The sequence below is a fragment of the Rana temporaria genome, chromosome 1 (genome assembly GCF_905171775.1).
Source record: "Rana temporaria chromosome 1, aRanTem1.1, whole genome shotgun sequence".
Lineage (NCBI taxonomy): Eukaryota > Metazoa > Chordata > Amphibia > Anura > Ranidae > Rana > Rana temporaria.
The window spans coordinates 521,516,312-521,528,811 of NC_053489.1; the positions used below are offsets into that span (position 1 = coordinate 521,516,312).

The window sequence follows — 12,500 nt, forward strand, 5'->3', positions numbered from 1 at the left end:
CCAATCATGTGACCACAATCCTGATTCACTTGCAAGCACAGAGCGGCCGGTGGGTATGTGCATTATCTTCTAGCCTTGTCATTCATGAGAAGGAATGTGAGAGACAGGACGGAGTGGGGCAGAGCCGGGATATTGGGGACCGACAGAGCATGTGACATGCATACATCACAAGAGGAGGAAATAGGAGGGGCGAGAATAAGGGGAGCAGAGGTGGCTGGCAGAACTGACAACCGAACACGGAAGTGTCAGTATGCAGGAGCTTTCAGCTGCACACATTGAACGTTGTCGGTACAAGAGGGGAAAGGTTCTGAATGGCTTTATTGGATAGTTGTTTCTAATCAACCATTTAAGAGACTAAAGTGGATAATCCAGATTTGGATGTCAGAAAGCATGATGATCTGTGGGAAATTATCGTTCTTGACTGGAATTCTACTGTACAAACAAGTGGCAACTGCCCCCACCTATAACTGGTCTTTGCAGCAAGGACACAACACACTTTTATACAGCAGTTTGCCCCCCCCCCCCGCCCCCAACAACCACTTTCCTATTGGTCAATTGTAAAGTACATTGTAGTTCTCAATTAGGTCCTCTTAGCCATGCAAATGAGGACTTGAAACAGGGTCAGCAGGGATTGGTCTGATAGCGTGAATAGGAGGACTGCTATGTGTAATCAGACAGAAGCCCCAGGGGGGCAATCAATGTACACAAACAGCCAGACACAGAACAATGCTTTTCCTCCAGACCATGACGACATCTGGAGGGGGGGTTAGCCTTAAGACAGGGCAGAAGACCCCCCCACTGTGTAACTGATTTCAAGGAGAAACACTTCTGCATTCAAAGGTCCATGACAATATGCTAAACAAATACAAAGATTTCCAAGCTCAAACTTACCAACCAGCACCTGCCCTTTGCCTATCCATTAAAATACATGTTCTTCCATTGTGGAGACTCAAAAGTTGGCATTGGGACTACAGAAAACGGGATGCCTTGACGGGGCCTGTAGCTTACACGTGTATTTGAAAATGTGTGCAGACTAAGCCCCTGTTATCGCATGTTGGGTCAGTTGGTCGCTGGCTGGTTGGTAAGTTTGAGCTTTGAAATCTCTATGCATTTGTTTGGAACTGACAGACATTATCAATTCAAAGCTTATATTGGGCACTTGTTGAATAGAGTTCTTAAAAATCTGATGTTTTGACGTTTAAGTCTAATTGCTCATTTCAGGAACTTAAGCAAGTGTAGATGTGTCAATTCATGTCCACGAGTGTAATCTGTAGCTTTTCAGTTGCATTTAGTTTCTCTACCCCATCCTATATCATTTTTGTGTTTTTATGTCCCATCGCATTCTGCATGTGTTAACATTATTAAATTTGTGCACTCAGAATGCAAAATCATATTGTCTGCTAGAGATATGTCTGTCCTAGGAATCCTGTTTCTTTTCACTTTCACATTTCAAATGACATAGCAGGCTGATCTGCTGGCTTCCTGCTTGGTTTTGTCATTTTGACTGTTTAGAAAAGCATTTCTCAACCAATTTTCAGTCACTGCAGGCTTTTAAAAATGTGCCACTTTTTTGGATTTAGACATAAGCCTCATACACACAATGAGAATATCGAACAAATAATTGTTTGTTTTTCTGGATGAATACTGTACTGATTAAATGAAAATCCAGTATCATACGATTTTTTTTTTTTTTCATATTGGTCCCTTTTGGATAATTTAGCATGAACTCTCAAAAGCTGTTTACCAAACATCAGATTAGCATATGATCGATTCAAAAGCGATATTTTTCATACGTTTTTCTGAATGTTTACTACGCATTAGAATAGACGTTTGGCTTTGGAAATCTTCAATTCAGCACATGCGCAGTAGAATCCCTATATGTATATATCTGTTAACATTAATTCCAAATTACACTTTATTATGAAGGATTTGTAAATCCTCAGGGCATTAAGGTAAAAAAAAAAACCTGTGGTGCAGCTGTCCCCCAGAGCCCCCATTTTTATAACCTGAGTCCGATTGTTCCAGCGCAGAGGATGTACACAGCAGCTCCAGCCACTGTCTCGGTCTTCATTGGATAGACTGATAGCAGCAGGAGCATTTGGCTCCTGCTGCTGTCAAATTCAGTGACCAGGGGGTCCTGCTGTCTGTGTCAATGGATGCAGCAGCAGGACTCAGGAGCACGAGTGCCCCCATAGAATGTGTCTCTCCGTGGAGACACTCGATGAGGAGGAGGAGACAGTAGCCCCACCAGGGGACACCAGAAAAGGAGGCTCAGGGCCGCTCTGTGCAAAACCCTTGCACAGAGCAGGCAGGTATAGACATGTTTATTTAAAAAAAGAAATAGCCTTTACAATGACTTCAAGCAATGAATGGGGGATTCTACTGCACATGTGCAGCCTGGACTTTTTCAGCAGGCGGTAAGTGTAAGGGTTTGTAAAAATAAGACCTGTTCAGTTTATATGCATTGGCTGGCCCATTGGGGCCTACAGAAAAGCCTTACTACAAAAGACCGAGACAAATGCAGAAGAGGGTGAGATGGCCATGGAAGTTGCTAGAGGAGCTGCAACCAGCAGTTTAAAATCCGCTCTCCTCAAGACACATAATATAACTGGATACAAACATTTTAATACGTAAAGTTGATCCAGGGAATATCCGATTGCTTCTCTGGGGATCAGGAAGGAATTGTGTCCCCTGCTGTAGCAAATAGAATTGTTTTCATTATTTTTTTTTAACTTCCTCTGGATCAACTGTGCGTGTAGGATTGTTTTTTTTTTTTCTGCTATTGGTTGAACTGGATGTCCTTCTTGTAAAATGAACAAGAAATAAAAACACTATGCAAAATACATGGAGGACATGGACATTTTTTTTTTTTTTAAGCCCGTGGTGTGTGAAAATACTCCAAAAACTCCACCCATTGCAAAAAACTGCACATAGGGTTTACAAAAGGTCCTCTAAAATAGAAGGACCTTGCTCTGATTCCCTGGGCTTTGGGCTCCAGACGGGGACTGGTGTCTTTCACATGGTCCATTTGGCCGAAGCCAGACAGACCCCATTCTCTGGGAGGTCTGCCGAAACAGACTACCCCCAAGTACTGGGGGGGCTTCCCTGAAGGGCGAACTAAGCCAGAAGGACATGTCCACACCCTCCCAAGACTTTCAGGGGAAGGCCTGAGGACCTACAACCCTACTCATTATACATGAAACGGTGTACAAACCCGTCAACCAAAAAAAAAAATACAAAGTGACAACACAAGACAAACAACATAAAGGTGGAGAAAAGGGAAGTAGAGAGTGCATATGGTGTTATAGTACATGGCTGGCCCTGAGGCCAGGAATAAAAAAATTCTCTGGTTCTAGCCAATAGGCCCGGCCCAAAAAACAGGTGCCGAAAAAAGTGCGCAAAGTGCAGTGACCTTGGTGCCATAACTCAGTGACCCGTGAGACTACGGCACCCCTGGACTGCCACTTCAGGGGCACATACACCACAGGCTTCCTTTTTAGAGCTGCACGATTCTGGCCAAAATGAGAATCCTGATTTTTTTGCTTAGAATAAAGATCACGATTCTCGTGTAAAATCTTTCACATTGTACAAAAAAATTGGGCTAACTTTACTGGTTAATTTTTTTTGTTTCTAATTCATTTTTTCCCCCAAAAATTATATTTGAAAGACCGCTGCACAAATACAGTGTGACATAAAATATTGCAACCACCACCATTTTATTCTCTAGGGTCTCTACTAAAATAAATAAATTGTGTATGTATGTGTGTATGTATGTATGTATGTATGTATGTATGTATGTTTAGGGGTTCTGAGTAATTTTCTAGCAAAAAAAATAACTATTTTAGCTTGAAAACAACAAATGTCAGAAAAAGGTTTAGTGTTTTTAAGTGGTTAAACTTTCCTAATTTACATACAGAAATCTATTCCTTTGATGTAAAAGACAAATTGTTACAATGTTTAGACTTAACATTCCACTGATAAAGAATGTTGTAAATCTTGGCAGACTGCCTGGACATTTGACAGCTGAGAGCAGAGAGAATTCTCTGCATACAAAAGATCGGGAAATACTTTAACGATTTATTATGCAGCTCTAGCTTCCTTCAGCCCCAGCCCACAGCCAGACTGGTGAAGCCCCTTACTTACCCAGGATAGAACTTGGAAGGCATAGACTCTCCTACCGTTCCCACCCAATTACATTTGGGAAGTGCTAACTGACCCCCCCGGTAGACAGACAAAAGGGGGTGAGTGCTCTTTCCCAAAAGACTAATAAGTACAGAAACCACACCAAATCTTGGTCAGAAGGCCAGGGACCCAAACCTGCGACCAGACCCAGTGCCTCGCCATCCCTATCAGGAGGTAACCCTTCTGGTTTTCTCTAGAGGAGACCTATTAACGGCCCTCAGTTCAAGCAGTCCAGGTTCGGCTCTTCCCAATATTTACCCTCCAGGTTACCAATACACCAAGTGGATTTGCATAGCCACGGCTACAACCCCTAACTTACCGCCGTAGATCAGGGACAGTAGCACAGCACCACCACTTGGTAACTGATAAACAGATACTACACCTGATCTTAGCCAAAAGGCTGAGAAGCGATAACAAAAGGATAATTTTACTAAAAGTAGTTTTCTTTGAAAAGCTCTGTTGCCCAACAGACTTTTAGGAGTTGTGTGGCCCATGGCCCTAGCCGTCTAGTTGGGGTGGATCATGAAGTTGTAAATGGGCAATATCAATGATCTCTACTAGCTTCATGTAACATGTCCGTAGTCGTTTACGGTCTCCTTGTATGTGTACTATTCCTGTAGCTTATCCACAGTCTGACCATCATGCTCTAGTAATTCTAAAGTCTGTGATTGGCCCCTCTAGCTTTACATAGTAAACATGTGTGGCCCCTTTGTTGATTTCATGGGCCACAGTTAATGCTTCTTATACGTGTATATTGGCAATGATAATTATATTTGTAGTAAAAGTGTATGGTTTGAATTCCCTACTTACATTTTTTAGCTATTCCTGCAGTGAGGGCAGATTTCCTGCCTTTGCCCATTATGGCCCTTATTGTATGTAGTAAACATAAGGGATTTCAAACCCAACCCTAGCGCACTTCTACAGGCTCCCGGATCCGGTGGCGTGGTCGAAGTGCGGCGTTAAATTGATTTCACATATAGTCTCGCAAAATAAACTACTATCCTTTGACGAGCTTGAGTCCACGTTTAATTTGCCCCGGCACTACCTCTTTAGATACCACCAGGTGGCACATGCATTTTCGGCGCAGTTCCCGCTGTCGTCCTGTATCGTGGCCCAGTCGGAGTTGGAGAGAACACTTCGGTTTTGCTGCGAGACGAAGCCTACCTCACATTTGTACTCCTATCTGATTTTTGTGTCTCTTCCTCCTCTGGATGGGCTGCGGTCCCGATGGCAGCGCGACATCCCTACGTTAGATGCTGATGACTGGGATGATGTGTGGGATCTTCCCTTCCGCACTTTTGTCTCCATTCGAGACAGGTTGGTGCAGTTTAAAATTGTCCACCGAGCATACTTTACCCCACATAGACTCCACAAGATGAACCCGGCACATTCCCCCGAGTGTTGGAGGTGTAGTGCCTCCCCGGGCGACTTCTCCCACATTTTTTGGAGGTGCCCTGTGATAAAACAATATTGGGGAGAGGTTTTGGAAATGGTTAATAAAATTGCGGCAGTCCAGCTGCCACTGGCGATGGAGGTGTGTCCTGGGTGTTGTTGAGAACGTAGTCCAATCCTCTGCCAAACGTACATTAGTGAGTCTGCTACTTTTCTATGCACGCAAGAACATTGCCATGCATTGGAAGAAGCCTACTTCCCCCTCCCTGATGCAGTGGAGGGGCTTGGTGAACGCCAGCCTTCCCCTGTATAGGGATACATACGTAAACCGGGGGTGCCCGCAGAAATACGACAAAATATGGCGAGCCTGGCTAGCTGAAGCTGAAACTGCTGGCTGAACACTTGCAATAGATGACATGTTTGGCCGCGAGGGCATAGAGAATAATCTGTTTTTCTTTTTCTTTTTTTTTTTCTTTGATTGGTTGGCCGGTGCGCCGAGGGAGCACGCTGCTGAGGGGGGGGGGGGCACCTTAGCCCCCCCTGTCCATATCTGTAAATTTTCACCTCTCAGGAAGCACTATGTAACAACGTATGATGACATATATGTTGATTCATGTTAGATGCATATGAGCTGTGTGTGTATGTACTGTCTTCTGTCATGTCGATGTATTGTTCATAAACTTAATAAAAATAATTATAAAAAAATAAAAATAACATAAGGGATTTCATTCTTAATTCTATATATAATGTACAACATATGGAGAATCCATTGAGCGTGAGATGTCTTGTAATCATCGTAAAGACAATATAAAGAAGCATATTTTATGTAATTTCTTTGTATGCGTTTACAGAATGTAATGATCGTGTATCTGTTTTCAGGAAGAGAAAAAAAAGTTTGATAAAGAGACCGAAAAAAACTACAGCAATCTGGATAAACATTTAAGCATGTCTGCAAAGAAGAAAGAGCCACAGTTGCAGGAGGTAGGTCCAATGCATTGTTATACAGAATATTTGGTGTTTTAGATATAAAGGCGCTACTTTTTGCTTGGTTGTGCTGCTCTTTGGTCCTGCCTCGCTGGTCCTCTTGCTGCAAGCCTAGCACATAAGGTCTGAATGAAAAGAAAAGTCACTCTGCAGTCTTTAATGATGTGAAACATGCACTATGTTCTGATGACCAAAGTCCATGTTACCTAAGCGGCCTATGCTTTCGGTCAAAACAAAAATGGGTTATTTTTTAAATCATAATGTAATTTGAGGATAGTCATGTTGACTTTATATGAAGATTACAGATTTCGAAATCCACTCTAAAGCTGGATACAATTTTCTTAATATTTGTTTTCCTTTTTTAGATTTACCAAAACCGTATAATGTAAGGTCAAACCAAAACGCTTTCAATTTGTATGCATTCAGGCAGGCCCTTGCACTACATAAACAAAGGGAGGATACCTACCAAGAAGGTCACGTCGGTGGAACACCACGGTTGAATAAAAATTATTTTATTGTAGAAATTAGCACATGAACGGAAAAAAATTCAGTGAATAACCTTCCAAAACAATGTTAAAAATACAACGTTGTCATGATTGGGGAAATTACAGCTGGGCAGCCATCCATTTATTCAATCTATCACACTTCTCATCGGTCTACTAATCTTGGAATGTTGATGATTGGACTTTTTGAACTTTGATGGAATGACCTAACTGTCCAAAGTTCCTTTAGGACCAAAAAGAGGGAAATGTGTATTGGATGTACCTGTATAATTGCAGGTGTTGGCTTGCAGATTCAAAGTTCATTTGGGCAGCCCAGTAAATATATTCAGTCAGAGTACATCAGTTGATTCCCAACTATAATGAGCTGGGGCTATGCTAACTGAGGCGTGATAAATTGCTGGCTTGATGTGTCTAAAATCAGTCTGGGGGAATTCACCCACACTTGGCTGGATTGCTGGGAGAAAGTTCATTTATTGATGAGGAGGAGTGTGGGGAGGGAGAAAATCGAAAGGGGGGGGGGAGAAAGCCGCACCGCCTGTACAGCACTATTAGCTTCTACTGGTATCCTAAAGATATAGGCCAGAGTATTGATAGATCTCACCACCTCCGCTGTACCTCCAATTCTTACTCCTTGCTCCGCTTTGTGGGCCTCCAGATGCACTGAACTGTGTATCAATAAAAAAACAGTGTCATTGGCTCCAGATTTGCCTCCAGGGGTCGCATCACCTCCGCCTCACAAACCACACATGCCACGGGCTACAATCCCATGGACATCACATGCGTCCCGACGTTACGCTGATGTGTTTTATTAGCCAATCACCGATAACTTCTTCAGAACCTTGCACTACATAGTTGAAGGTAAATCTAAAGGAAATCGAACAACAAAAGTTGTGATTTGGAGTGCATCTTGGATATGACTTTGGCTTTGACCAGTGATAATGGACAACTGTTGCTCCAACTGTTGCATTGTATAACATTCAGGTATGACTTTCATGCAACTTTTGAGGGTGGAAAGTTGTACCAAAGTACTGCATGAACTACTTTTGAAGTTGCTGCAACTTTAAGTCGCACATACATAATACGAATAGTTATCATGGGGAACAACTATTTTTAGCGGTGCTTTACCATGGTTTTTGCTGCGCTTTTTGTCCGTTTATGGGCTAAAAGGGGTTAAAAGCACTGCTGTAGCTGTGCTTTGCTATCTCTTCACCTGAAAAAGGGTTAAAAGCACCGCTGCAACGTCTCTTTGCCATCGCTTCGGTGGCGATGCCCATTGATTTCAATGGGCATGGCCGCTGTAGGAGTGGTGTATACACAATCCTACAGCACCTAAGATGCAGCAGGCAGGACTTTTGAGCGTCCTGCCAGCTAACCGCTCCAGTGTGAAAGCCCTCGGACTTTCACATTAAAGTGATAGGAGAGGCACTTTTGGCACCTGTAATGCGCCTCTGTGTGAAAGGGGTCTAAATGTTTTTTATATCTTCGTGAATCCTAGCTGCGTTCTACTGCTTTGCACCTGTTTCAGCAAGCATGAAAAGATTGGATAGGCTGTATATTTCTTTTCACTTGTAAAATGTAATCCTGACATTTATCTGCTGGAATTAACATGCCTTGCAAATGTAAAGATCATAATCAAAATTCTACTTTTTGTTGCGAAGGATATCTGGGATTATCTGTAGAAACCCACAATACTGTTTAATGATGTGAACTCCCAATGCTAAGGAATAAGTGGAATAGTGGATTCTCTTTTCTCTGGTGAGATGACCCTGTCGGAAAGGTCACAAACACATCCTTTGCTCATGTTCTCATACATTCCTCTACAGCAGACCCTTTGGAAAATAGCAGGCCAATTTGAAAATAACTTCTCTGGGGGATAAAAAGAAGGCCAAGAAAAACAGTTTTTTTAGACTTGCAACTAACAAGATAACTCTTGCTTCCATTAATTGTGCAATGTGTGAACAGCAGAGAGCTTTCTGAGTAAATCATTTTCCCTATGGCCAAACTGAATACATATAGCTATAATCAAAGCCGTACTAGATTTATAAATTGAATTAGTTTAACCCTATCTTGAATGCAAATGGCAATTAAATGTCCCCAGTAATGTGCCTTGCACACAAAAGGAAAGTAGTAAATTCACATTCAGCAAATAAAAGGTTACTAGTGCTGGCATAAGAGGGGTATGAAAAACAAAGAGCTACAGTGTCAAAGGTGATCCAGGTACACTGGATCTTATTCACCGCATTTGTCTTTGTTGTCGGCAACCCAAATGTGCCCGTTTCCAAGGTCCCAATGAAGGGTTTTCATGTATAGAAACAAACGGGGCATTTAAGGATGACCCAACAGTTTTTTTTTGTTTTGTTTTTATACTAGAGACCATAATGAATAATTTAAATATTAAGAAATACAATTAATTAAAAACATTACATATCAATATAAAAATCCTAAAGGTATAATGACCGACATCCACTAGAAAATGTCAACGTGCTTCGTGGTCTTATGCCGCTTCTTTAGGACATCAGATTTCTTCATAAAATAATGTTTTTCTAAAGTTTTTTTTTTTTTTTTATTATTATTATTAGTGTGTGTGTGTGTGTGGTCAGTCCCCTCCTTTTGTGGGATAAGTTGACTGCTATATTTGATGATGTAAAAATATATATTTTAAGTGTTCAGTTTGCATCCCCCTATGTATCTGCAGTTATATGATGTACTCATTCTATATTATGTGTTTTTTAATAGATAAAACTCACTAGTATATGGCATTTTATTCTATGAAGAAATTGATGACCTGAAGAAGAGGCATGAGACCGTGAAACGTGTTGACTTTTTTTTGTGGATTTTTGCCATTATACCTTCTGTTTTTAGTTGATGTCTTTTTGTTAATGTGTGTTTTTTTTTTCTTCTTTTTTTTATATATGTATACTGTGTGTGTGTGTGTGTGTGTGTGTGTAGTATATGTGTGTGTGTGTGTGTGTGTGTGTGTGTGTGTATATAATATATATATATATATATATATATGTGTGTATGTATGTATTCATTATGGTCTCTAGTGTAATACTGTTGGGTCATCTTTAAACACCCTGTTTGTTTTTATATATTGGTTATATTTCCTTCCAGTGGGTTTTAACCCTTCTTTAAAGCAGTTGTAGACCTTTGTGTCTTTTCACCTTCACCTGTGCATTGAGGTGAAAAAACACCTTGCAGTGTCCGCCCCCCCCCCCCCCAGTTTTACTTACCTGAGCCCCGAATTTTTGTGGGAGCGATCCCACGTTGCTCTCTCCACGGCTTCTCAGCTCTTCATTGCATAGATTGATAGCAGTGCAGCCATTGACTCCCACTGCTGTCAATCAAATCCAATGACATGGCCGCCAGGGGCGGGACCGAGTCATAAACTCAGCGTCTATGGACACAGAGTGTATGACACAGAAGCGCGCCCACAAGGTAACCCCCTTGGGAGAGAGCATCCCAGAAGGGGTTATCTAATGCGGGGAGGAGCCGCGAGAGCTGCCGTGGGACCCAGAAGAGGGCGATCGGGGCAAAACGAACTGCACAGATAACATGTTTAAAAAAAACAAAAAAAACGCATGAACCTTTAATATCACTTTTAAACTTTACAAAGCTAAAAAAATAAATAGAAAAAAAAATAAGTTTTGGCAACACGTGCACTTTTTTATAAATGTTTTTACATTTTTTTATTTTTTTCTTACTACTGTATAAAGAAATGTTCAAACAGCTTATCCTCGGCTCCAAGAATCAGAATTTGTTTATTCTCGTGTTCTGTGGAGTGCCTGTTTGCTTGATGTCCGTCTACCTGCTTCAGTCTAACTTTGCCTGTCCTGTATAAAATCGGTGCACTTTTTTCTTTGTAAGACTAAGCTTTACACGTATGCTTCGTGCACTAACCCGTACATGCCTTTTCAAAACTTTTTCAGGAAAAACAATAAATCTATGTAGAGGGTTATAGGTGGCTTAAGATATGATGTCTGTCTGTTTTGAATACACAGCTCTTAAATTTTCTTTGGGAGAGATGCACGGACCTTTTCCTTAAAGGGTATGGCATGAGATGTACAGTGCAGTTATTTTGGAGCTTTAAGCAGCTGTTTTCTTTCTTCCTCTTCTTCCAGGCAGATGTCCAAGTGGAGCAGAATCGACAAAATTTCTTTGAGCTGTCACTTGAATATGTGTGTAAACTGCAGGAAATCCAGGAACGGAAAAAATTTGAATTTGTGGAACCTGTAAGTGAGGACAATGGTGTATATATACAAAGGAAGCACTGATTTCTTATGAACTGATGTGTTTTTTTCTGTCATTTATGAACTACTTTTGTCCTTTTCATTATGTGCAACTGAATGTTATAGTTAGGCCTGTTTCACACAGACGTTCCGTCTGTCAATTTTTCAATCCTCCTTCTGAAGATAGACAATATTATATTCCAATGGGTGTTCGGATGTATACGGATGACCATCCGTATACAAAATAAACATCCAGGTCCATTTATTTCCACAATTGGAAACAGAAGGTTTTCAGTGTTTATGCAGGCTACTGATGCCATCCATATATATCCGCTCAGTTAGGGGCCGGTTCACACCTGGTGCGGTAGGACTGTGTTGGGTAGCTATTCCAGCGCAGTCCCACCACAAGACAAAGCAGGTAGTGTGCGCTGAAAAAAAGCTTTTTCAGCGCAGTGCGACACAATTCACCACCTTATACTGCACTGTGGCAAAATCAACTTCAAATTTTACTAAACCCACAACCATAAAATCAGTCTGTATATGCAGTAAAGCATGCTTGTTATACTCCCTGTGGAACCCAAGGGGTTGGGCTCGTGGAGTCATTTCCGGCTACCTAAACCTATTGGCTTGGCTGGGCTAAATATATACTTTTATTCCACAAACAAGGTACTTTTAGCTGATAAAGGTATATACAAGATGGCAGTATTCCCAAAGTGTGGGGTCTACGAGACTTGGGGACAAAATGGCATTGAGATAATGTAATGCTACATCCCTTCTCCCCCTTTGCCCCCGCCCCCCTTGTTGCTGTGTTTAATTGTGTTGGGTCGTGGCACGTAGACAAAGGTCTGGAGACACATCTCAGCAGGGGTTGTGTAAGGAGGGGCTGCTTGCTTATAATCCCTTTGTGTTCCAATTAGTTGTTTGAATATACAAGTGTTGAATTTTCATTGATTCTTCCTTGTCCCCTACCCCCTCTATGACAAGGCTAAGGGGAGTGTCCCTAACTGTGTTTTAAAGGTGTATGTTAGGCACTTAATAAAGTGTTGATGCTCTGCATGTTTAACCCTTAACACCTGTGTGGCTTGTGTCGTGATTTGAGGGATTAAGGGCTGGTTCTGGCAAGTCTGCAGGCTGCGGGTGTGTTTGGAGGACAGGAGACACAGGTCTGGCGGGGGTTCCCATACAGCAGGGGTGTCCAAACTTTTTTCAA

At 41.7% G+C, this 12,500-nt stretch overlaps 1 protein-coding gene and 1 pseudogene across 3 annotated transcripts in view; one reads left to right on the forward strand and one right to left on the reverse strand.

Moving 5' to 3' along the window:
- The window catches only part of ARHGAP10 (Rho GTPase activating protein 10), a 333,889-nt gene that overhangs the window by 128,194 nt on the left and 193,195 nt on the right, over positions 1-12,500 (forward strand). For all 3 annotated transcript variants that reach the window (XM_040331859.1, XM_040331844.1, XM_040331851.1), the window contains exons 5-6: positions 6,454-6,555; positions 11,183-11,293. In XM_040331859.1, coding sequence (XP_040187793.1) covers positions 6,454-6,555; positions 11,183-11,293 — 213 coding nt within the window. The remainder of the gene's footprint in view (positions 1-6,453; positions 6,556-11,182; positions 11,294-12,500) is intronic.
- Positions 4,515-4,594, reverse strand: LOC120925264 (annotated as a pseudogene).